The sequence below is a fragment of the Porites lutea genome, chromosome 5 (assembly GCF_958299795.1).
Source record: "Porites lutea chromosome 5, jaPorLute2.1, whole genome shotgun sequence".
Taxonomy (NCBI): domain Eukaryota; kingdom Metazoa; phylum Cnidaria; class Anthozoa; order Scleractinia; family Poritidae; genus Porites; species Porites lutea.
Window position 1 is genome coordinate 7,378,515 of NC_133205.1, and position 21,784 is coordinate 7,400,298.

General features: G+C 40.7%; 2 protein-coding genes across 4 annotated transcripts in view; one reads left to right on the top strand and one right to left on the bottom strand.

The window, feature by feature from the left end:
* LOC140937084 (centrosome-associated protein 350-like) overlaps positions 1–18,161 on the top strand; it is a 54,787-nt gene extending 36,626 nt beyond the window's left edge. For all 3 annotated transcript variants that reach the window (XM_073386617.1, XM_073386619.1, XM_073386618.1), the window contains 4 exons: positions 5,887–6,098; positions 7,261–7,695; positions 12,785–12,942; positions 13,225–18,161. In XM_073386617.1, coding sequence (XP_073242718.1) covers positions 5,887–6,098; positions 7,261–7,695; positions 12,785–12,942; positions 13,225–16,530 — 4,111 coding nt within the window. In that variant the 3' untranslated portion in view covers positions 16,531–18,161. The remainder of the gene's footprint in view (positions 1–5,886; positions 6,099–7,260; positions 7,696–12,784; positions 12,943–13,224) is intronic.
* Positions 18,162–18,723: 562 nt separating this feature from the next.
* On the bottom strand, positions 18,724–21,773 carry LOC140938572 (uncharacterized). The gene is made up of 4 exons (XM_073388063.1): positions 21,682–21,773; positions 20,260–20,348; positions 19,539–19,633; positions 18,724–19,184 (listed from the first exon to the last, which is right to left on the bottom strand). The coding sequence occupies exons 1-4, from the start codon at positions 21,715–21,717 to the stop codon at positions 19,111–19,113; spliced, it is 294 nt and encodes a 97-aa protein (XP_073244164.1). The 5' UTR covers positions 21,718–21,773; the 3' UTR covers positions 18,724–19,110.
* Between the last annotated feature and the right edge of the window lie 11 nt (positions 21,774–21,784).

Sequence of the window (21,784 nt, forward strand, 5' to 3'; positions counted from 1 at the left end):
ATGACGTAATGTGTACAGGAGATAAATATTTTGGTAACTGGATTTTAAAAAGTACCCGAAGAAAGTGACGGTTTTACCTCCTTACTCCCTTGGACGTCGAAAACTTTGGGGCAGTGACTTGTTGCTGAGAAGAGCAGATTGTCATTTGGCATGGTCAGTTAAGTTTCTTTGTTTTTTTCATAGCCGTATTGTTGACACTCGTTAATTTTTAATGTCGACTTTTACGAATTACGTATGTCATGTGAATTCAACAATTTCATACTCAATTTCGAGTAGTGACAGAAGTATACATAATTTTTTTATTAATTGACGACATAAAAGGTTACCTTTTGTAAAAATGTTTGTACGCCTAAAAATTTTAATTCAGTCCAAATTTAGGCGAAATGTATCACATGTAAGTCCAAGTTTTTCAAGGAAAGCTTGTAAAACTTTTTCACGAGACAAATGTGTAATCCTATTAAAAACAATGTGACTTCCGATTTATGTACGAAAAAATACCACTGTTTTTATAATAGACCGTGTTTTTTAGTAGTAGGCAAAAAAAAAGCCACATATGAGTCGTCTATAAATTCAGATAAGATGAAGACAAAATATCTATAATTCTAGTATTTTCATTCGTTTACTTGCTCGCCACTTATTTAATTTTAGTTGCGTTGATTATGCAAAGCAAAGGTCTGGAATGAAATGCACCGCACATGCGGCAAAATTAGACATTTCGTCACACTTCATAATTCACGTCCCACTTATTCTCAATAACCCTTCACATATTTCTGCAACTAATTTTGTAGGCTAAATCTGTTGACACTTTCTTCAAGAAATTGGTCATCTCCATGGCGAAATATAGCTCGTTAGGCTTGGCTGCGTAGAGGGACTTCTCCAAATCTGATCATCGCACATTTCTATTTGTATCGGAGCAGTTAAGTTCGTTATTCTAACGCAGCGATGCTTTGTTTACTTTGCCGGATCACTCGCAGGTGGGGTTTAATAGTCGTTATTACGTCTTGAAATATTGTCATATATAAGTGCAAACCACCCGATGTAGTTAAATGGTCATTGTGTCAACGCTCATAACAATCTTTGTAAAATACTATAACAAACATTTGATTTTCCTGTTGTTAAAACAGTTGTCGTCTGAAGTCAAAATGTGGTATAAGTTGCAATCTTTTCAGCAATATTGTTTTACAGAACAGGCAGATTTCAGTCAAGGGAACTGGGGATCATTTTAAGTTTTTTTTCTCTGTAATGGCTCTGGGGAGACGCGTTTATTTTCTTGTTAATTGAAAAAGTGGACTCTTCTTCGATATTGTAATTGATGTTGTATTAATTATTGCGGAGACAAGCAAGTCTTACGCTGGTCTATTCTTCAGTCGGCTAAGACAGTGACCACACGCATCTCTGTAAGTTTCTACCGAAGCATACGTTATATGCTTCCGGTTTATAGACCCATACAAACTTATTATCGTGTAAGCTGCGTAGCACTCGCATGAAGTGATTTTTTTTTAAATTGTGCATTTAAAAGTTAATTTTAAAAAGGAACGTGAGTTCAACCAGGAATCAAAGAAATGTTTTTGACGCCGGCGATAAATGGATCTCACGATCTTCCAGCGCTATAACAGACTGAGGCCTCCATAAAACCTCGCATTCAGGTGATGTTACACGGGGGCGATTTGCAACGACGATTTCGAGCGCAACACAGCGTTGCAACATTGTTCCAACATTGTCTCAGTGCAACTTTTGCTTTCCAACACGGCGGCTATGTGCCACGTGAATGGACGAAATCAGTTCTCAACTATAACTTGGGCACATGTGAAAAGTTAATCTTATCTAACGAAATAACGTAAACAGCGTTTTGCAGTGAAGACAGGAGTCGCAGTATGAAATTAGTTCACCTGCAAATTTCGCGCTTACTTTGCACAGTTTTCGTTTAAGGGTTCGTCCACACGTAAACAACAGAGATTTTTTCTCCGTTTTCATAAAAGTACGCATCCACACGTAGTGTATTCAAATCGTTTTGGCGCATCCAGATGAAAACGTCTGAAAGACGCAAATACGATAGCGTCCCCCACAGAGCATGCGCTGTATGATATGTGGCATCATCGTATTCGAAAACCTACGTTTTTTTTGTCCGTCCACACGAAAAAGACAATCCGGCGGCTTTTTAAAAAATCTCAACTCTGAGGACCGTGCGTTTGTGGTGACTAAAAACTCCGTTTACATGTGGACGCAATAAAGGCTAGCCGGCGAAAACAGCCGTTTCTCCTCGCTCCTCGCTGCTGGCTACAGCGGCAGGAGAAATCGCTGTTTTCGCAGACTAAATAAAGGCTAAATCCGAGTAAAATCTCCGTGTTCAAATATAGCCGGATATGTGTGGACTGGGCCTGAGACAGCTAAAACGTCCTTGATTTAGTCGAACCTCATTATCCTCTCTGGCGGGAAAATTGTTTGCAGCTGTTAGTCTATCTGGTAAACATTCTCCAAAGTCAATACTTGAACTTAGCAAAATGATAAATGTGAACTTAAACGCACCAGTTTGAGCAGTTTGTTTGCGATTTTAAACTTATGCGGATCGGTGCGGACAGAGCCGCATCCTTTGGCGAGCAAACTCGTAAAATCAACGAAGTAAATTGTTATTTTGGAAAGTTTTAAATATCTTTAATCTTACCTTGGTTACCTTTTTAATATTTTGGACGAACAGGCTTTACAACGGATGGTTAAAATTTACACATCTTTCACTTTTAGATATTTAGATTATCATTATCTATCTATCGTCAGGAGTGCTTCGTTCTTTTTCAAGAGACAGAATTCTTAGACGGCCAAGGTCGCTCGCGGCCAAACACTTTTTGAAGGGAGAGAGTTTATGGCTGCGAGCGACCTAGATCGTGAAAAATCAGTCTGCATAAAGCCCCACCTGGTAAAAGATATTTAAACTCAGAAATGCGAGTTGTCGGCGAGCGCAGCTGTATAGCCAACCACTCAAAAAGAGTGTTCAATTTTTGCTATTGAGTCATCGCTCACGTGCTCTTAAAAAGATAACATTAAACACGATTAGCCAAGAAAATTGTGGATACCTGCCAAAAAAGACCTACGAAACAAAAACAAACAAAAGATCCCGGGAAAACCTCTTGAAGCCATTGCTGCAGTAAGCATCACCACCGTGAAAGCAAACTCCAAATTGGTACGCGCGGAAAAGTGTATCCCGTTTGTGGCTGCATGTATTGAAAAGATGGTGGCTTGAGCAGTCGAATCCGTTTTAAGAAGTGTTCCTGCAATGTGGCTATTTTTCTGCATGAGGAGGTATTTTCTCGATGTTTTCACTTGTTGCTTCGGTCACCTGCAGCTTTCGTTACGTGAAATTTGCAAGTGATCCGAGTGAAACAGCGAAAACGAATTCTGTGCGGCATTTTGGCCGTATTTAGCTTCTTTTTTTTGCTGTTCCGTTAACTACTAAGACCGTAAAGTCGGTCTATGCTGCAATGAATTCTTACCCGACGACGAATTGTGCTCATAATATTAATAGCACTTAACAGAGAAGTTTATCATTTACGATGAGCTAGTTTCGCTACTCTCTAGCTTTACTGCATCGGACTTTAAGTCTTCCCCTTGATAGAGGATTTTCCCCATAGCGAATTGCAAGGAAAATTATGTTTTTGATAAACGGATTACCTCAACGACTATTGTTACATTGGAACTTCATTTCGCGTTCAAATTTCACTTCCTTTACCTTGGCATAGTACAGTTATACGTTTTTGTTTTACTAAATCATCTTGTGCGTGCCAGTTTATAAGCACTTGGTTTTCTAGTTGCTTCAAAGTGCAATTTGCTTGGGTTGTCAGTGATGTAATATATTATTGACCATCCTTGGATGGTATCTTTTATTCCTTGCGTTAGGATGCGTTGGCTGTATTACTAGTATGCTGTCTTCTAAAAATCTTGTAAAAACCTGTTTTACGGGATTTTTTCGTTTCTGTTTAGCAGCCATTCTGTTACTGTAGCTTAAGGACCGAAAACCGTGATACTTTTCACGTTGCGTGTGTTGCTAATAGTGAGTATAGTTAACGGAAAATATTTTCAGCAGACGCGGCTGTTTTTAACCCATTCTCACTTCATTCGGAATTCTAGCCTGTCTCGTTTTTAAAAGCGGTTTTAACTTATTTATGCATGGTCATCTTCACGAGGCATCATCATCCAAAACCTTCGTTCATTTATTTGCTCGTTGGTCAGACAATGTTGTACTAAACTTAAAGATGTATTTAACCCTGGTAAGTAGCGATTAACAACCAAGCGGTTTTGCCTGAGTGCTGTTACAGTTTAACTGCATCAAGGAAGCACCTAATTTTTCTGGCTCTGTTTTAAGACTTCCTGTTAGAATGATATTAAGCAAACAGTGATATTAAGCAAGAATGGAAAAAGGTCAATGGATGGTGGGCTTTCGGCGTTAATTTACCTGAAAGGATTCTGTAACCCTCCTGATTTGAAAAAGAAACAAAACAAAACAATTAAAAATAAACTGCAGATCTCTGCGGCCCCCCAAAATGGCACGGTATATCATAGCAAGGTGAACGTTCAGGTTCTAGCAAAGGTATGAAATTATTTCAGAAAAAGATGACTGCTATCGCCAAAGTTGATTTAATCAATGAATGCATATTAAGGTCTTTATTAACTGCCTGCGTACTAGAGAGTGAAAATTTTGCACAAGTCTACTTAGTCTGAAAAAAAAAAAACCAAAAAAAAAACCAATAACAACAAAAAAAATTTTCAAGGTCAGAAAAAGTCCCACAGAAAGCCGGGTAAAATTTTAGTTCTTGGCCAAGGCAGATAGAGGTCAGAGAATTTTAGTTCAGTCTTCTAGAGGGTTTTAATTCGTCATTATATTCAGCAGAAAGCACTTTGTAGTTGATCGTTGTTGACATAGTATTCCAAATCTTGGAACACAGTAGATTCCATGGCAAACGCAGCGTGATCGAAGGTGAATAGAAAAATATTTATTTAAGTTGCGTCAGTTCTTGTTGGTGTTCTCTTACTGTTGTTATCTCTTTCAAGTTGCCAAAGAAGCCTTTCTCATGAATTATTCGAACTGTTGCGTGACGACCTCAATGTGAGATGAATATGATGTGTGCATAGGTTTTGATAAAGAAAAGAAAAATGTTCCTGGGGGTGATTTAAAAGAAAATCCTCGAAAAGTTTTTTTTACTTAAAAAAAAGGAGACGAAAAACGAATTTGACTCGAGAAATTTGCGCAGTGAGGAAACTAAATGAGAATTAAAAATATTGCTAGAAATAGATTGTTTCACTCCGTGGCCACCATCTATGCTAATTTATTGGAACAAAAGGAAGTTTTTACATAAGAAAAGAGTTCAATTCCGAGAGAAACTTTCTTGGGAAACCAACATGGCCGCCCGTTTCAATGTGGCCGTCGTGATGTCATGTAAAAACGCTCTATACTTGGCATTTAAATAGGCTTCCTTACGGAGTTTAGCCTGTTCCAGGCTCCAAGTAGTGCAGTTGTTCAGTAAAAAGTGATGCGGAAAAAGCGCGTGGGCTGGGGAGAGGCCAGGCTCCAAGAAAGCAGTCGTTTAGTAAAATGATGCGAAAAACGCGTGGGAGCTGGGGAGAGACAGATCACGCGCCCCTCATTTGCGCTTCACTTGTTTTCTTTACCTCCCTACTATACTATTTGAGAGCCTAGGACAGGCTATACGGAGTTCGGAGGTGTGGGGGAGGTCTTTGGGCAAGGGATATCCTGAACTGCTCTGTAACTAGGGAAACTGATCTGATTGAACGTATTTCTTTTATGAGGGATTTTCTTAAGGTAAGGAAGAGCTTTTACTTTATTGAACGTGTTTAGTAAACGCCGTAAATCAACTTGAATTATCTATTATGCTGCAGATACTTAACCCTGCGAGAGCAAAAGCTTATGAAACGGCGAAGAGAGGCTGAAAACCTGTTAGAAGACAAGAAAAAGCTGCTAGAGTGGGAAAAACGTTTGGATAAAGAGGAGAGCCTTGTGCGTAACCTGCTTAACGAAGCGCTGAAACTCGAGAGCTCCAGAAATAGGAGCGGACAAACCAGCTTCACTAGTGAAGAAGAAGAACATAAGGGTAAGTTTGCTCTCTACGCCCTTTGAACCCTAATATTAAAATCCAAATTCTAATTTGTTGACCGTTTGAGTTTACAATAGAAGCAGTGGGGAGAATTTGTTGAAGTATCAATTAGATTTATCTTCTCTGATCATGACCAATTTACATGATCAATTTACGGGAGTTAAAACTCCTGTAAATTGGCCACTTCCGAGTTCCAAAAACTCTCACTTTCAAAGTGAGGCCAAGTGCACAACCTTTCTTGGGAAAATTAGTTTTATTTGCATGAGAATGAAAATTCATTTCCTTCTCAAAGGCTGAGCACTTAACCTCGTTTTGATACAGAGGCCAGTGGAACTCGATTATTGCATTTATACCTGTTGTGGCTCGATTGGGATCATTATACGTTTCTGGGAAACTGCCCACCTACCCCTCCCTTAAGCCAACATTAACATTTACTTCTTACTTAGGGCAAAATGTTGGCTTAGGGGAGGGGTACGTGGGCAGACCACAGCCTACTCCATTTAAAACGGCTTCGCTCCCACCTCGTGTTTCACTTGCTTTATTATTGCCTATCTCCCTCTCGAGCACCTGCGCCACTATTCCCCGTTATTTTTTAACTATTGTATCTTGTTATTAGAGACCTTTAGATTCTAAGAAGTGTACGACAACCAACGAGTACGAGATTTTCTAAACACTAAGCAGTGCTTGCTCGTGAACCAGCGTCATTTTGGCGGGAAAACGTGGTAGCCGTCGTCATTCTACTGTGAGTTTTGGCGAGATTGTCTTAGTGGCGGAAACAAGTTTTCAAATGTTAAAAACTTTTTCATTTTGTGATTGCGAGAGGGCTTAACCTTCTCCAATAAAGATAACAGTAGTTACTTTTCTGGTGAAAAACGCACAATGAAGCATTCCGGGTTACCTACTTTTTGTCTATTTCAAAAGAAATCTTGTACTCGTAGTCTTGCTCGTCCGCAAATCTAAAGACCTCTAGTAGGCTGATTTAACAACAGAACTGGAACGTCAGTTGACGACGGTACGCGCAAATTATACAACTGGCTTGACCAATGGCACAACGGCAAATTGGGTACCGGAAGTCTTGTTTAGTCCTTTCCGCGCCTTTTTGCCGCTGTCAACTGACGGTCCCGTCCTGTTGCTAAATCAGCCTATTGTCTTTTGGTAGACCGCAGTGGCCGAACTTCTGCCAGTCCTTCGAGTAAAACAATCGACAAAGATCGGTACTCTCAAGGGACTGAGTCCGTCAGCGAGTCCATCAAAGCTGCAAGTTCTAGGGTTCACGAACGGAGCGCCAGTGAGAGCTCTGTTCCTGAGGATATCAGTGCTTCAGCACGTGATAAATCACATGATTCGGGCAGATCACGTGAAAGCTCTATCCCGGAAGTGTACATGAAGACCCAGTCGCACGGAAGCTCGATTCCCGAGGAGATCCCCGAAGAGTATGGAAATGACACCTTTGAGTCTCTGGACAGTACTGTCACTCCTACGCACTCCACCCCTGTTCGAAGCGATTTGTTGTTCAAGAAGGACGCCTCTCCCAGTGTGAGCCGGAAGTCTTCTAATGACGGAAGTAAAAGCGAAGAAGAAACATCCATGACTGGTAAGTGAAACACTGCTTAGAAAGTTTTTGAGAAAACATGACTGTTTCGTGGAAAATCAGTCCATACTTAGTTGATTGTTTCATGTTCTCTTGGTACAACAAATGGAGTAACCTCACACGCAGACTCCCTTAGGGCTTCGTCACACGTTCCTTACTCACGATCAAAGGTGGACGCAAGTGCCTGCTTGGTTAGGTAGACGATTGTCGGGAAGGAACGCGTGACGAAGTCCTAAGAACGTCCGAGAGGGAGGCTTAATAGCCAATAACATCTGGGCTTAAGTGACAGACGACCAATAACATCGCGACCTAATTGACCAATCAGGTCAATAACCAGAGTTTGATACCATCAGTTGGCGTGATACTTTGACTTTGACTCGAAGATCACTACCGCACAGGTTGTTGAAAAGTCAGACACTGTCAACAACAGTCCTATTCAGGAATACGTTCACCCGGACGATCAAACTCAACCTACTTATGAAATGACTCCTGGGTTCAAACCTTTTACAATCCCAGAGCTACAGCTAAAATCCAGTCGATCTGGAATGAGCCCTACCACTTAACTTTCAACCGAAATTAGCGGTTTTTTTTTTCTGAAGACCGCGCCAAAGTAGAGTACAAGAAGGTTCAGGTGAGTGTGGGGTGATTTTCACGCGCGCTCGCGTTTCGCTCGCTCTACTATCCCTGAGGAAAAAGAGGGATTACTCGTAGTGTACTCAAGAGTGACCAACATTAGTTTTCTCCTTACAGTATCACTACACAATCAAGAGAAAAGGATCTGAGAGTTAACATAATAATCACAAAAGGGAGAATGCTTTGATCTTTTATCAAATCCTCTCAACTGATTTTCTCATCCCTGATGATGCCGTTGATCGGCGAAAGCTTGGATTCTAGATTTTACTTTTTTAAAACAGCAGTCTAAGACCTCACTAGGACAGTTTTATATTCTCTCAACTAATTTTGTAAGAGATGCATGGAGATCAGTATGGAGAATTTGTTTTTGGATATTGTGGCTAAAAGGGTGAAGACAGGTTTTCGCCTGTGAATTTATGCAAAATTGCATTCAAGGCGTTATGCACTCTATAGATGTCAGGTTACAAACAGCGAGGGCGGTTTTAGCGAAAGCTCTAAATGGTAGTGTATGAGAGTACACTCTTTGTCTTTCCAAATTTAACAACATAAATTAGGGCGTCATTGGAAATGAGTGGGTTAAATCAGAGGAAGTACAATTGGGTGTCATGTATATTCAGTTTTCTCTAAGGCATTTGAAAATATTGTCCGCTCATCAATCATTTTTCGTTTTTTCCAACGACAACAAGCTTAAATACTGTCTTAGAAGAAAACAGTCTTATTTGTTTATTCATTTTGATTTGCTAAGTTTAGCCATCGACGGTTTTGTTCATTTGATTTTTTGTAAGCGCGTGGGAAGACCTTAAACGCACTTGCTCCTTTGGAACATCCTATTTCAGTTGAACTTAATTCATATGAAATTGTCTTAATTTTACGCAATGGGTAAGAGTTGATGAAACACCCTCGTTTTTGTATACAAATGGTCTTCACATTGTGTAGATTTAATATGCTAGTTTGAGTAATTTTGTTTAAATTGTTGGGTCATACACGCGTTGTCTGTATTTGCATGTCATTTGCTACTTTGCTACGACGTTGGATTGATATTATTGAAATAAATACAAACTCCGTGCAAATTTAATATTATAATTTCTTTATTTTATGTCATTAATTCAAGAGTCAGTTAAGCGCATTCTGTTGCAGTATTCTCGCCTTCCCAGAAAAAATCGTGCCGATGAAAAGTCAGTTGATGACCTGCTCATTAAAAATCAATGTGACAACCTTATGGACCATGACTTCATACCTTCTAAGTGATTGTGCATTTGCATGACAAAGTCGAAGTGTATGACAATCCTTACACCCACTTAAATCGCCTCCGTGTAGTTTTTTTGCTTTTCGCTTAACGGTTATTTCGATTTTTTGCTTTATGCTTGTCTTCTTCGCTTGTATTGCAATCGTGTACTTAACGGTATTTCATCATTTCGATAACTCCAATAAAATTCAGGTAATGTCACTTTCACGCCTCAGGGAAAAGTTGCCATAGGATTTCCACACGCCTGGAAAAATGTAGTGAATATTTTACCTCTTTCGAAATAACTTCCCACACGGAGAATGACGGAATGGGACTTCTGTAGTAATATTCTCATTCACTCTCGGGTTGTCGTCTTCTGTAGAATCTTTTCCAACACGTGTGAGGATTTCAGTGGTGTAAGACCGAAAAATGTTGTTTTTGTAGATGTAAGTTTTTCATTTTATTTATTACTGTACATTTTTTTAAATGTGCCGTTTATTGCACTAAACTAAACGTGCCTTTAAAAACCTTAAAATTTCAGGTTAAATGTAGACATTTTTATTATTATCGTTTTTGCCATCTTGGAACCGGTCGGTGTCAATGACAGAGGCGTTACTTACACGAAATGAACAGTATGAACGGTACAGTCGTGTGCTCGGTATGACACATCCGGTCACAGATTTTTTGTACCATACCAAACTCCTTTAGCCTTTTAAGCTGTCCAGGAGCATTAATTTAAGACAACCCTAGCCAAACGCTCTTTAGTAAACCAAACGCCGTCAGTCTTTAGGGCTGCCCAAGATCCTTAAACTATGATCTCCCTACTGAGCCAAAAGCTCTTTAGAAAACCAAAAGAACCCTCAGGGACACCCAACGATGGTTTCATCCGAAACAGCTTGAAGACACTTTTTAGGCTATCCAGAGTACTTTTAGACCGCTAGAAATGCATTTTAAGCGGTGCTATAAAATTTGGATCTGTTTGGTCATCCTAGGGGAACTTGAGTCTTTTTGAAATTACAAGGGCTTCAGTATAATTTCCCCGAACATTTTAGATACAATTTGACTTATTACTAAAGTGAGACATTTTCTGATTCCTCTCGCTTTCACTTCACATGTTTACGAAAATAACCTAACTTGGGAAGTAGAATGTGAAAATTAAACCTCGGAAAATCGTAGGGAATTTATAAGATAACCTTCGAAAATTGTACATGAATGAACGGTCATCTAGAAATTTTTTGCCGTTTTTTTTTGCAAGTTATAGAAAAGTCTAGGCAATTTTTGCTTCTCCGAACCGATTTTTTACAGAAAACAGTCGTTGGGTGTCCCTGAACCCTTTGTCGCTCTCACCTGAGTTCGCTTTTCAGTTGTCGGTTCTTACAAACCTCAACCTGCTACCCACTTCTTTCTGTATTCCTACTTTACATAAATTTATTTTAGTGAAATAGGAGTTAAGTTCTGATCATTTAGCATCGCTGCTACATCCTTTCAACTTTTGTTGGATGAATGTTGGATATGACCTAACCTAACCCCAGCAAATAAAACACACGTTATATGCATTTGAAAACAGCCAGTGGGATCTCTTAACTTGTGTGTGGGATGTGACATCGAAGGAATATCACTTATCCGCAGCGCTAATGGGAATCGGGGCGGGCTAGGCCAAGATATTTTAAATGATTTTGCCTATTTTCATTAACTTTTGATTACTTAGAAGTAGACATTGGTGAAAGAAACGTAGCCCTTTAGTGGCAAAATGGTCGCCACTTATCAAATAAAGATGACTCCTTTACATTGTTAATCGCAATTCATTCAAGCTGAGACAAATTGACCACTGTTTTTCAAAGACTAACCTGAATGCAATCCGTTTTAATCTTATTCAGCTTTTCCCATTAGTGCTCCTTTTCGGCCTTTTTGTATTTTTCTCGTGATTTTCTACTTTTTGAGGAAGTCATTTTTATTGAGCTGCCCGTGAGGGCAACACCCAATCAAGAAATGGGTCGCTTCTATGTCGAAAAAAGGCAAAATGGCGGACGGAGCTCCCAGAAGGCTCGGCGTGTCCCATCCCCGCTTCAATGGGGCCGATTTTTGCGGGAAGAGGACGGGTCATTTCAGGTCTTCTAGCGGACAGATTTGGAACTAGGTTTGGAACGAACACAAACTTATTGCGTGGAGTTATTGGCCCTATATCTACGCGGAATGATTATTTAAATACAGTAATCGGTAATGTAGTTAGCCTGCGCGGGAGCTGCGGAAACAAGCGGCCCTCCTACGGTCCCCACGGGAAAAGCTTCAACCTGTTGCAGTTCTCTCCCTTCGTGTGAAAAATCTTTCCTTACAAGAAAGGAATATGCTATTTGTAGATCGCCCCGTCAAATAGAAACATATTCACTTGCCATGGATTGTTAGAAAGGCTTTAAGCACAATATCCGACAGAAATAAAACTGAAAAAGGTTGACCCTCTCACGATTTATAAGAGTAGAACGGCAAGAATTTTTGGAATTTCCGGCGACATCAAATAAGTCACCATATAATGTCATGCTATATTTTGCGGCGGGCAGAGGGGGTGCATTGTGGAAATGTCCCAGTTGAAAATAATGCCAATCTTTTCTTGTTTCATAAGGCTAACTGGCCTATTTTTTATTAATAACGGTAGAATCCACCATTCAGCCCCGGCTTAAAAACGCGCAGTCAGCAGCCCAATGATCCGTCACTATGGGGGTCTTTTTTTATCGTTTTCTCAGTCGATTCTGTCATTGTTTGGTATTGCTGAAGTTACCTAAAATATCGTAGATCACATAGCCATGCAGTCTTAATAATTCAGAACCTTTGAAGCAGAACATTCAAAGCCCGGAATTTGAATAACTCTATTTCTCAGTCGATATTCTGTTAATTCCATTGTAATTGAACATTGTAGTTTGGTTACCCACGAAGCACTTAGGAGTTCTTGTGAACTCGTTTAAACGTGTCCGTGCGTTCCAGATCGAATTGGAATTCGGAAGTGTTGGTTTTTGAGGAGCGGGGAAAACCTGAATACTCGGAGAAAAACCTCTCGGAGCAAGGGAGAGAACCAATGAAAAACTCCACCCACATATTAAAGGCTTCGACACCGGGATTTGAACCCGGGCCACATTGTTGGGAGGCGAGTGCTCTCACCACTCTGCCACCCGTGCTCCAGCCATCAGGCATGCGTTTTTCTTCGCATTTACTGACGACTTTTTCGTTTCTTTTTTTGTATAGAAACCTCCGACCACAGTGATATCGAGTCACGTGTCCGCCGGCTGAGAGACCAACTGGAAGTGCGCAAGCGCGAAGTGAAGCGTTTGTACAATGAGAGGAAAAAGCAGAGAAAAGCTATGTTGCGGGCTCAGGAAGCCAGCTTGCGACAAGAACTACAGGTATAGACGCCAAGGGTTCATTTTGACGTCATTTCTTTGGTCTGTAGGAGTGTAGACCATGTAAAATTGTTGTCTATTGGTTAGATTCTGTAATCTTTAATGCTCTTCGAGTCACGAGGTTACCCTTTGTGTAGGGGCAATAGCTTCCAGATGGAAACAGTTCTGCAGCCCCTTCGTTTTAGTCAGAAATAGCAGTTCAGAACGAGCGTTGCATCTTATGTCGAGGCTTTCCTACCGAGGATTACGGTATTGCTCATTTGTTGTTGTTACTGTCTTTGTTAGGCTGTGGAAATGGTGATCTCGAGGACCAAGGCGGAGCTTAACAGACCTCAAACAGACTCCAAGAGACCAGAGACTGGCTCGGTAGACCAACAGAATTCAAAGAGTGACACGAGTGATACAACTCCTTCACGGGAAATCAGATACAGCCTCTCTCGTACCTCAGATGCAGGCAGCAGACGTAAAATATCTCCTTCCGAGAAACTTTTAACTGTATCAGCCAGGAGTGAACTGGCAAGGGAGAAAGGTTCATCCGCAACGGAGATGGACACCAGTGGTCGAAGCGAGCGAACAATTTCAGAAGTTCCGAGTTTGAAAGACAAAGATAAGGACTTGTCCTCCTCCATTCAGGAGGCAAAATCTTTTGGGAAAAGTGAGACTTCGATAAGTAAAAATATAGACTTGGAATCCACAGCAAAAACTCGAAAAGCTGACGAGCAGATCTCTCGGAAGCTTCGGCAAACTTTGGAGGATGAAAACAAGGGCTCGTTGCGGGAACAGCAAGCTTCGGAGGAGGCGGAAATTGAGGACGAGGCGAAAACCGCCGATGATCTGTCCATAAGCGAAGATAGCGTGGCGCGAACTACGTCTAAAGCATCTCGTTTGGAGAATATTTCTCAAGGTTCTAGTAAATTGTTCTCTGTTAGTCGTGGAAGAGTTTCTGATAGCGATGCGAAGAGTTCAATAAAGACTGCTGAAGATTTATCCGTTAGCGAGGGAAGCGAAATAAGGACGAAGTCATCTCGTTCTGAATCTTCCATAGGAGATAGTAGCCGGAAATCTATACCTAAGAAAACAAAGAACGATATCTCAGAACAGTCGAGTCTTGCTGGCGAGAGAAAAAGGACTGTTTCTGATGCCTCAAAGTCTTCCCGACATTCAAAATCACCCTTGATGGATGAGAAGTCGCGAAGCTCTAGGCAAGTGTATAGTTCTTCCTTTGAAAGTGTCCAAGATGAAGGAGACAGGACCGAGGACGACATCAGCGAACACATTAGCATTGAGGAGAGGGTGCAAAGCAGCGAAACAGAGGATAGCATAAGAGATGAACGCGAAAGCTCCCAGAAAAGAGACGAATCAAAAGATTTTGAAAGGACAAGATATATTTCTGATGCTCATGAGGACGTTGTGAGTGTCAAGGATGAAAATTCTGAAATTGAAGAAGAACTTCCTTCAACTGAAAGAACGACGTCTGTGTTTGGTAACAATAGAACTACGACTCAGGAGACTGAACATTCGCAAGAAAAAGAAAAAGTCTTTCTGAGACCGGAAGTGAATGAGGACCAGTACCCTTCCTATAGCGCGGATTTTGAACCTTCTGCTTTGGATGAAACAGACGATGGAAAATCTGATAACTTAAAACCAGATGCCTCTTATACCCCAGATTTTGAAGAGCGTGATGATAGCTTGCGGAGTCAAGCAAAAGTTGAAGATTTTAGTTACCCCGCGCAAGAGAAGTCGCATTCCGAGTCAAGTGCTGGCGACAAGAAGACGCTCTCTCACGGAAAGCTTGAGCGGGGTAAGCCACAAGTATCTGAAGACCAGAAGGTCCCCAAAGTGCCAAGTCTAACATTAGAACAAGCCACTGACGAAGAGAGTGTAGTTGAAGAACTCGGCGAAACTCACGATGACGCTTACGAGGTTACTGACAAGGAGGATAGTAGCCTGTTTTTTGACAAAAATGACCTTCAGAGAATCGAGAACAATGAAACCTCAGTGTTACCTGTCGTTCATTCTGATGTTCCTGGAGCGCCTGAGCTACCAGACGTACTTTCCGCAGAACAAACTGCGGACAGGATCGCTGAGGGCTTATCTGCCATGTTGTTGGCCGAATCTGTGAACTGCGTGACCCACATGTTTGAAAAGCGCCGACAAGTTGCCGAAGATGTTACGAAAACGCACGGAGATGTAGGTGAAAAGAAAGAGCAGAATGATAGAGCTTCGTTTAAAGACGACAGAGACTTTTTTCGATGGTCAGCCGAAGATGAAGTGTCTGAAGCTGACATAATTTCGCTGTCAGAAGGAGAGGAACCTGTTTCTGGATTGGACTTTAGGTCGAGAGAGCAAGACGAATTGATACTTAAGTCAAAGGCAGGAGAGGATTTGTTTCCGTCTCATGTTGACAAACCTCAGCAAGACCAGGTGGACGAGAAGCAGATTCAACGAGAACAAAATGAATCGTTGGTAAATAAATTCTCTGATACATTGCTAAAGGAGGCAGCTTCGCAAATGATCGCTATTTTGAAGGCAAAACAAGCTAAGTTTCCGGAGTCGCATAAAGGTAAAAGCACGATTTCGGTCTCAACTCAAAAGGGCGTAGCAACAGAGGATGAACCCCACTCAGAGGAAGAAAGTCCTCTTTCGTCTCCTAGAAATAACCGCTTTATGGCCGTGCAACGGTTTCCTGACGGAGTGTCCAAGTACTTGGAGGATACAGCGACCCCGCCCGGGAGTCCGACAGAAGAGAGAAGAGCATTTATCGATGAAAAAGAATTGACAGACAAACTAGATCAACTGAGGCGGCTACACGAGCACCTTGATAGTTCACGCGAGGAAACGTTAGAAGAGGATGAAAATGACCGCTTAGAATTCAAGGTACATACAAATGAAATGATCGAGTTTCCCGCGGAGGAAGAAGATGAAGAGGAGATTCGTTTGCGTTCCAGAGCAGCGTCCTTCCTGTTTTCCGTCCCTCATCACCCGAGTGAAGTCTCCCCTGTGGTTGCTTCATCGTTATCGGTATTCTTCGACCGAAAGAGACGAGGGTTACCGATAGGCACTGGTTCGCCACCTTCGGAAATCATCGGAGAAGACAAAGCCGATGATGATCTGGAATCGAACAGTAAACGAGTCTACCGACGCCTTGTATTCGATTTGAGCGGAAATATATTAAAAGAACTATTATCCGAGGAAGTTCCTCCAAGCCTCCCCCCTTGGATGAAAGCCAAGCGACGGCGAAAACGCCGTCTCCATCGCGGCTTAAATCCGCTTGTACGTGAAAAAGACTACCTCCCTGTTGTAGAGCAACAAGTGTTGAATTTGATTGGTTTGGGCGATGCCAGACCTTCCTTGGACCGAGTTCGCCGCAAAACGCCTCTTAAGGCGGGCAAGAAGGATTTCGTCGATGCCATCTTGATACAGGAGCTCCGTGAAGATGAGCCTTTATGGATTGATTATGACGACGATGAACTTGCGGTGAAATTCCAAGTGGCGGACGCCATTTTTGAATCGCTGCTTTCTGAAACTGTGATGGTCCTGAATGCTGTCCAAATGAGGCGCGAGGCGAGAGTGGATGCGTACGGGAGCTAGCGGTGTCTCCAGTTGTCCTTTTTTTATAATTAGAAAATTTTCATCAATCGCGTTTACAATTGCGCCAAGTCTCTGTTTCAAAGCGAGGCTAACTACGAAGCTATTGTCATAAAAATTGTGCAAATGAAAGTCATTTTCATTTGAATGGTTTTGCACTTAGCCTCGTTTTGAAAGCGTGAGGTTTTGAACTTGGAAATGGCCTATTGAAATAGCTTCTAAATGATAAGCTGCAATAGACACCTTCACGGTTGTAACGGCATGATGGGTAATCAGGACAAGATGGTGGGAAAATCAAAAGTTTGTTTGGGAATACAAATTCAACTAATTCTTACTAATTGAATATATTTAAAACTTTCCCTTTGAAAAATGTAACAAATGAACTTAATGAAACTACACACTAAATCTGGAGTGCATAGCAGTCCTTCGTTGCTTTTTAGAAAACCTGAGTTCTTCCATACTTTTTCGTAATCCAACAACACAAAAATTACACAATGTATGAACGTAATCAAATTTCTAAAAAGCGACAAAGGACTGCTGTGCTCTCCACTTTTAGTGTATAGTTTCTTTAAGTTCATTAGTTAAAGTTTGCAAAGAGAAATTGACAAATATATTCAATTGGGAAGAATTACTTGACTTTGTATTCCCATACAAACTTGTCCTGATTACCCAGCATGCCCTCACAACCGTGAAGGGGTCTATAGGCCATTTCCGAGTTAACTCAAGCCCTTACTTTAAACCGAGGTTAAGTGCGAAGCTTTTGATATGAAAATAATTTTTTATTCTCGTGCTAATAAAACTCATTTTCAAAAGTAAGGTTTCGCCTTTGGGCTCATTTTGAAACCCAGGAATTTTGGAGCCAGTAAGTGGCGTATTTGAATTCATGCAAAATACCGAAGGTTAACACGCCCACCCTGTGCGCAACCATCGTTCTTTTGGGATCATCTTTACGTTATAAACTTGGCTTCTCGTCTGGCCTTTCTGCTTAAACTTAAATTGTGTCTTTTACATAGCTAAGAACAATAAGCAACTATCGCCTGTAGCTTAGGTGTCATATCGTTTCTCAGCGAAAAAATATGCGACGGCACTGAAAATATAGAAAATCATTTCATATTTATTCACTTTGACGGCGCGCGCTATCGTGTCCTTGGCCAACTTTCGAGCAAACACTGAAGAGGATTATGTGTTATTTTGTTTTCCCAAGTGTTATTGATAGATGAATCAAAAGTAGAACCTTCTACGGTTTATTCTTCTTTTGACGTGGCCTTTTTTTTTTTTCACTTCGCACTGTCTTTGTATATCGGGGTCAATTAATGTTCTTCGATAGTTAACTGTGTATTTGTATGGTTACCTGTTCTTTACAGACTGTATTGAGAGTTTTGTTTTTAGTTTTCGGTTCATCAGTGTCCTCGTGCCCGATAGCCAAAATTTATGCCTCCTAGGTACCAGTTGAACTCTGAAAGTGCAAACACTGTCTGGCGTGCGCGGTCGTGCACTTTAGCACCTTTGAATGCTACGATGTAATTACGTAAGAAGTTCTACAAAGTGTAAATACAGAGCTGCAATTCTATTTTTTTGTTTAAAGACGGTAATTTGTTCAATAAAGGTCTGTTTGATTTGCAATCTGCGTAAAATAGTGTTGGATAAACTCTTTAATAAATGACTTTTCTGGTTAACTCCACCCGATCCATTCTTGGAAACCGTTTTATCCCACGAAAAATTGCTACCGTCTGAGCCTGCAAGTAAGCTCTGTCTGTCTGGGTTCTGCGAGACTATGCCCCTGTTCCGTCGCGGCAAGGGATCTAATTTCGAGTGCCTGTAGATGTGGGAAATGATTATGCCCAGTTGGCCCAGTATGGGTTCAAATTTGATAAAACTATAACAAGTGCAGTTTGCAAGTGTAGCCATTATTTCTGTTTCGTTTGATGATCGCTTTCCTCAGGTCGGAATACAAGTCACGATGATAAAGACATATATAACCCTGACAAAACGTTGATTGAGAGTACTAGTGAGACACCCTACTATCCATTAATGGGGGGGGGGGGGGGGGGGGGGATCTAATCCTAGTGTTCATTTGTTCACAAGACCATGGGACCATTCTGGCGCATTGGATCTAGCTCAGTCAGCTCTATCACCAACCTAACTGAACTTATTTTGTTAACCACATTAGAATTTGTATGTGTTTTTCGAAACACTTAGCACACACAAGCTTCCTTGGCCAAAAGAGCAAGCTTTCGAGAGAGGAGGTGGTATACTGTACGCACTGCCATTTCTTCAAAATTTAGCTATTTTTTATTATGCCATTGTTCAAGTGTAACAGTTAAATATGAAGTACGTCTGTGTTCGTGGGCAATCTGTTGGCCCACTGGTGAATAACCAAACAACAGTGTCCAACAAGCAAGTTGTTGCAGTGAGCACAAATAACAAGTCAACAACTCTTAATTTAGTGAGTTCTCTTTGCTTCAGAAGACGCTCTGGTTGGAGTCGGTGACAAGGCAATTTCTTTGACTCCAGAAGTTGCAGATGCTCTGTTCACAGGATACCTAATGCAGTTCCCACAGGAATGCCACTGTAGGTCTAGGTTCAGCTGGTGTCCATTTTCTCAGTTGCTTTAGCTGATTTCTCTTGTGATTTCTTGTTGGCTTGCTCTGAGACAACTGATAGGATTGAGAAAAAGTTTACAATGTAATTTTTCTGATTACGCTATTTTTTACTTTAAATTTCACTAAAGAATAACGTTACACGATTCAAAAACTATATCAAATGCTTGATTTAATTTGGTGTTTCATCATAAGATCCTAAAAAGCTTGGCTCTACATCATCTGCACCACTAATAACATTTATACTGTACGATACGCGATGAGTTTTACTTCAGACAATAATCAATAACTTTTCTTTTTTAAATTTATACATGATAAAACTTAAGCAAACAATTCAATGATCTGATGACAATATAGCTTTTTTTGGAGGGGGCTATTTTGTGAGTTCATTTTTTCCCTTTTTTTCTTTACCTTCCATTGCATTTTCCTCCCTTTGTTGCTTCTTGATCTGTTTCATAATCAGCCTTTTCTTCTTGGCAGACAGTGAAACACTTTTTTGGTTATTGCTGAAACAAGAAATCAAGTTTAATATAAGAAAAAATATTAATTATACTTTAAGAAGACTGCAATTCCAGTTTCAGAAATTGATTGGAAAAGCAGCCATTGACAATGAAATTAGGCCCTCTTGGTGATTTGTTGACTATCTACCATCTTATATACACTACATACTTCACATGGTACTTTACTGTATAATTAGGGTATTGAGACATAATTCTTTATGATGAGGCGTATACATTGTTGCATGTGAAAGTTAATAGCCTGTCTGCCGACATTTTTTTCTTTTTTCTTTCCGAGGAATTTTACATACACAGTCAATAAATCCCCTACAATTCTAATTTTTCATATGTGCAATCAACGATAGTGAAAGAGAAAATAGTGGCTGTGAAGGGCTTTTTCAAAGTTTTACTGCATAACAAAGGTGTGTTCTTTTACAGAAAGGATAAATTTGAGCTTTTAAAGCTGCAAACTGGGTATTCATTTTGCTTTGGTCTGAGAGAAAGAAGATGCAGTGGATAAGGGGTCTCCCATAGAATTCCAGCTGTTGCTGGTCTCCACCAAAAAGTTCTGCAGAGGTAAGTAACAACCAGAAATACGGTGCATTCGATCACAGGTTACATCTCTCCTTGCTTACCCCTGTTTTAATCCTTTACTCTTCTGTTGCTGCTTCTTTTTCTGAGCTTTTCGAACTCTTGAAAGCTTGTTGAGGTTTTTCTGAAGAGCCTGTCATTTATAAAAAAATTCCACACATACTTAGTTTTAGCTAAGTGCAATTTCTTTCAAGTTAGAAGGAACATTAATGGAACATTTAAGCAATAGAAAACGTTTTCCGTCTTGCATAGCCTGATATAAACTTGAGAGATTAGGAGAATTCTCGACAGTTATGCAAAACCTTGACTTCGTCTCGGGTTTGCATAACTGTCTCGAATTCTCCCAACCCCCCTCGTGTTTATATCAGGTTATGCAAACACAGGAAAAAACGCAAACTCTTTGTTACAGTCCTGAGAAATTCTTACCAGTTACAAAGTCTTATACACAAAGTCTTGCATGCGTAATCAGTTCTTGTTTTGCAAAAAGATGCTTTCCAAAATAAGGATTTTTCTCCCTTAAAATGTCAGCTTAAGCGAAAAAAAATTGACACACCTTCTTTGTAACGATTTTCCAAGTTTCAGCCAACGAAGAAATGGGTAAATAAAGTAAACTTGTCGTGTTTTGAACTTGAAAACTTTTTCAACTTTGTGCTTGCATGATTAGCGCGCAAAAAGCAAAACATCTTGACGCCACAACCATGTTTACATACTCTCATGCAAACACTCCTCTTGGCCAATCAGAGTGCGCATACTATCTTAGCTATTTTATAATTATGCAATGGTGACTTCAACATGCCTTCCCCCCACTCCCCACCTCCCCTTACAAGTTCATCCCTGCAATTTTCTTATTGAAGTGGACAGGGGTGGGGGAGGGCAGGAATTTTACAACTGTGACGGTGAAGAATTTGACACCATATGGGAGGGTCTTACTTCCATATTAGTTATACACCTAACCTTCAGGGGTAGGGTCATTTAATGGACACTCACTTCCTTCGGTAGAGCATCTCAACACCACTTTAATTTTGGCCTGGGAGATGTAGAATATACAAAGTGACTTTATGGCTAAAGTTTTCTTATAACTACAGTGTGAATTTATTGCAAATTTTGCATTTATATATACAACCGTTGGCAACGCACGTGTTTCTGCAGCCTGTCTAACGGGCGTCATTTACCAGTCGAGCGAAAAGTAGAAGTCGACTGGCACGTGTTTCTGTTCATTGACAGTTTCATAATGCATCGGTCAACTCGACCTTTAACATCCCCCCCTCCCCCGCTCCACGGCTACTTTGAGTTGCCCTAATCTCCCAGGGGGTGTATATATAAATGCAAAATTTGCAATAAATTCAGAAACACGTGCGTTGCCAACTCACAGCGACACAACTGAGAATACATTTCATTGTTATCCACGTTAATTGCCAATCAAATGCATCGTACCAAACAAGAACTGTTTGAAGATGTACACGTACCGTTTTTGGACGATTTAGAGTGTTGCCTCCTGTCATTTTGGCCCAATAAACGAACAAGTCCAATCTTAATTTTCGATGATCCGAGATCCGATTGATTGCAGTG

Excerpts from the sequence above, each read along its gene's own strand:
- LOC140938572 (XM_073388063.1), bottom strand. The coding sequence starts at position 21,717 with ATGACAGGAGGCAACACTCTAAATCGTCCAAAAACG. Across the intron at positions 19,634-20,259 it reads AGTAAAGGATTAAAACAGGG|CAATAACCAAAAAAGTGTTT; the intron begins GTAAGCAAGGAG and ends TTCTTGTTTCAG. Across the intron at positions 19,185-19,538 it reads GGAGGAAAATGCAATGGAAG|TTGTCTCAGAGCAAGCCAAC; the intron begins GTAAAGAAAAAA and ends CAATCCTATCAG.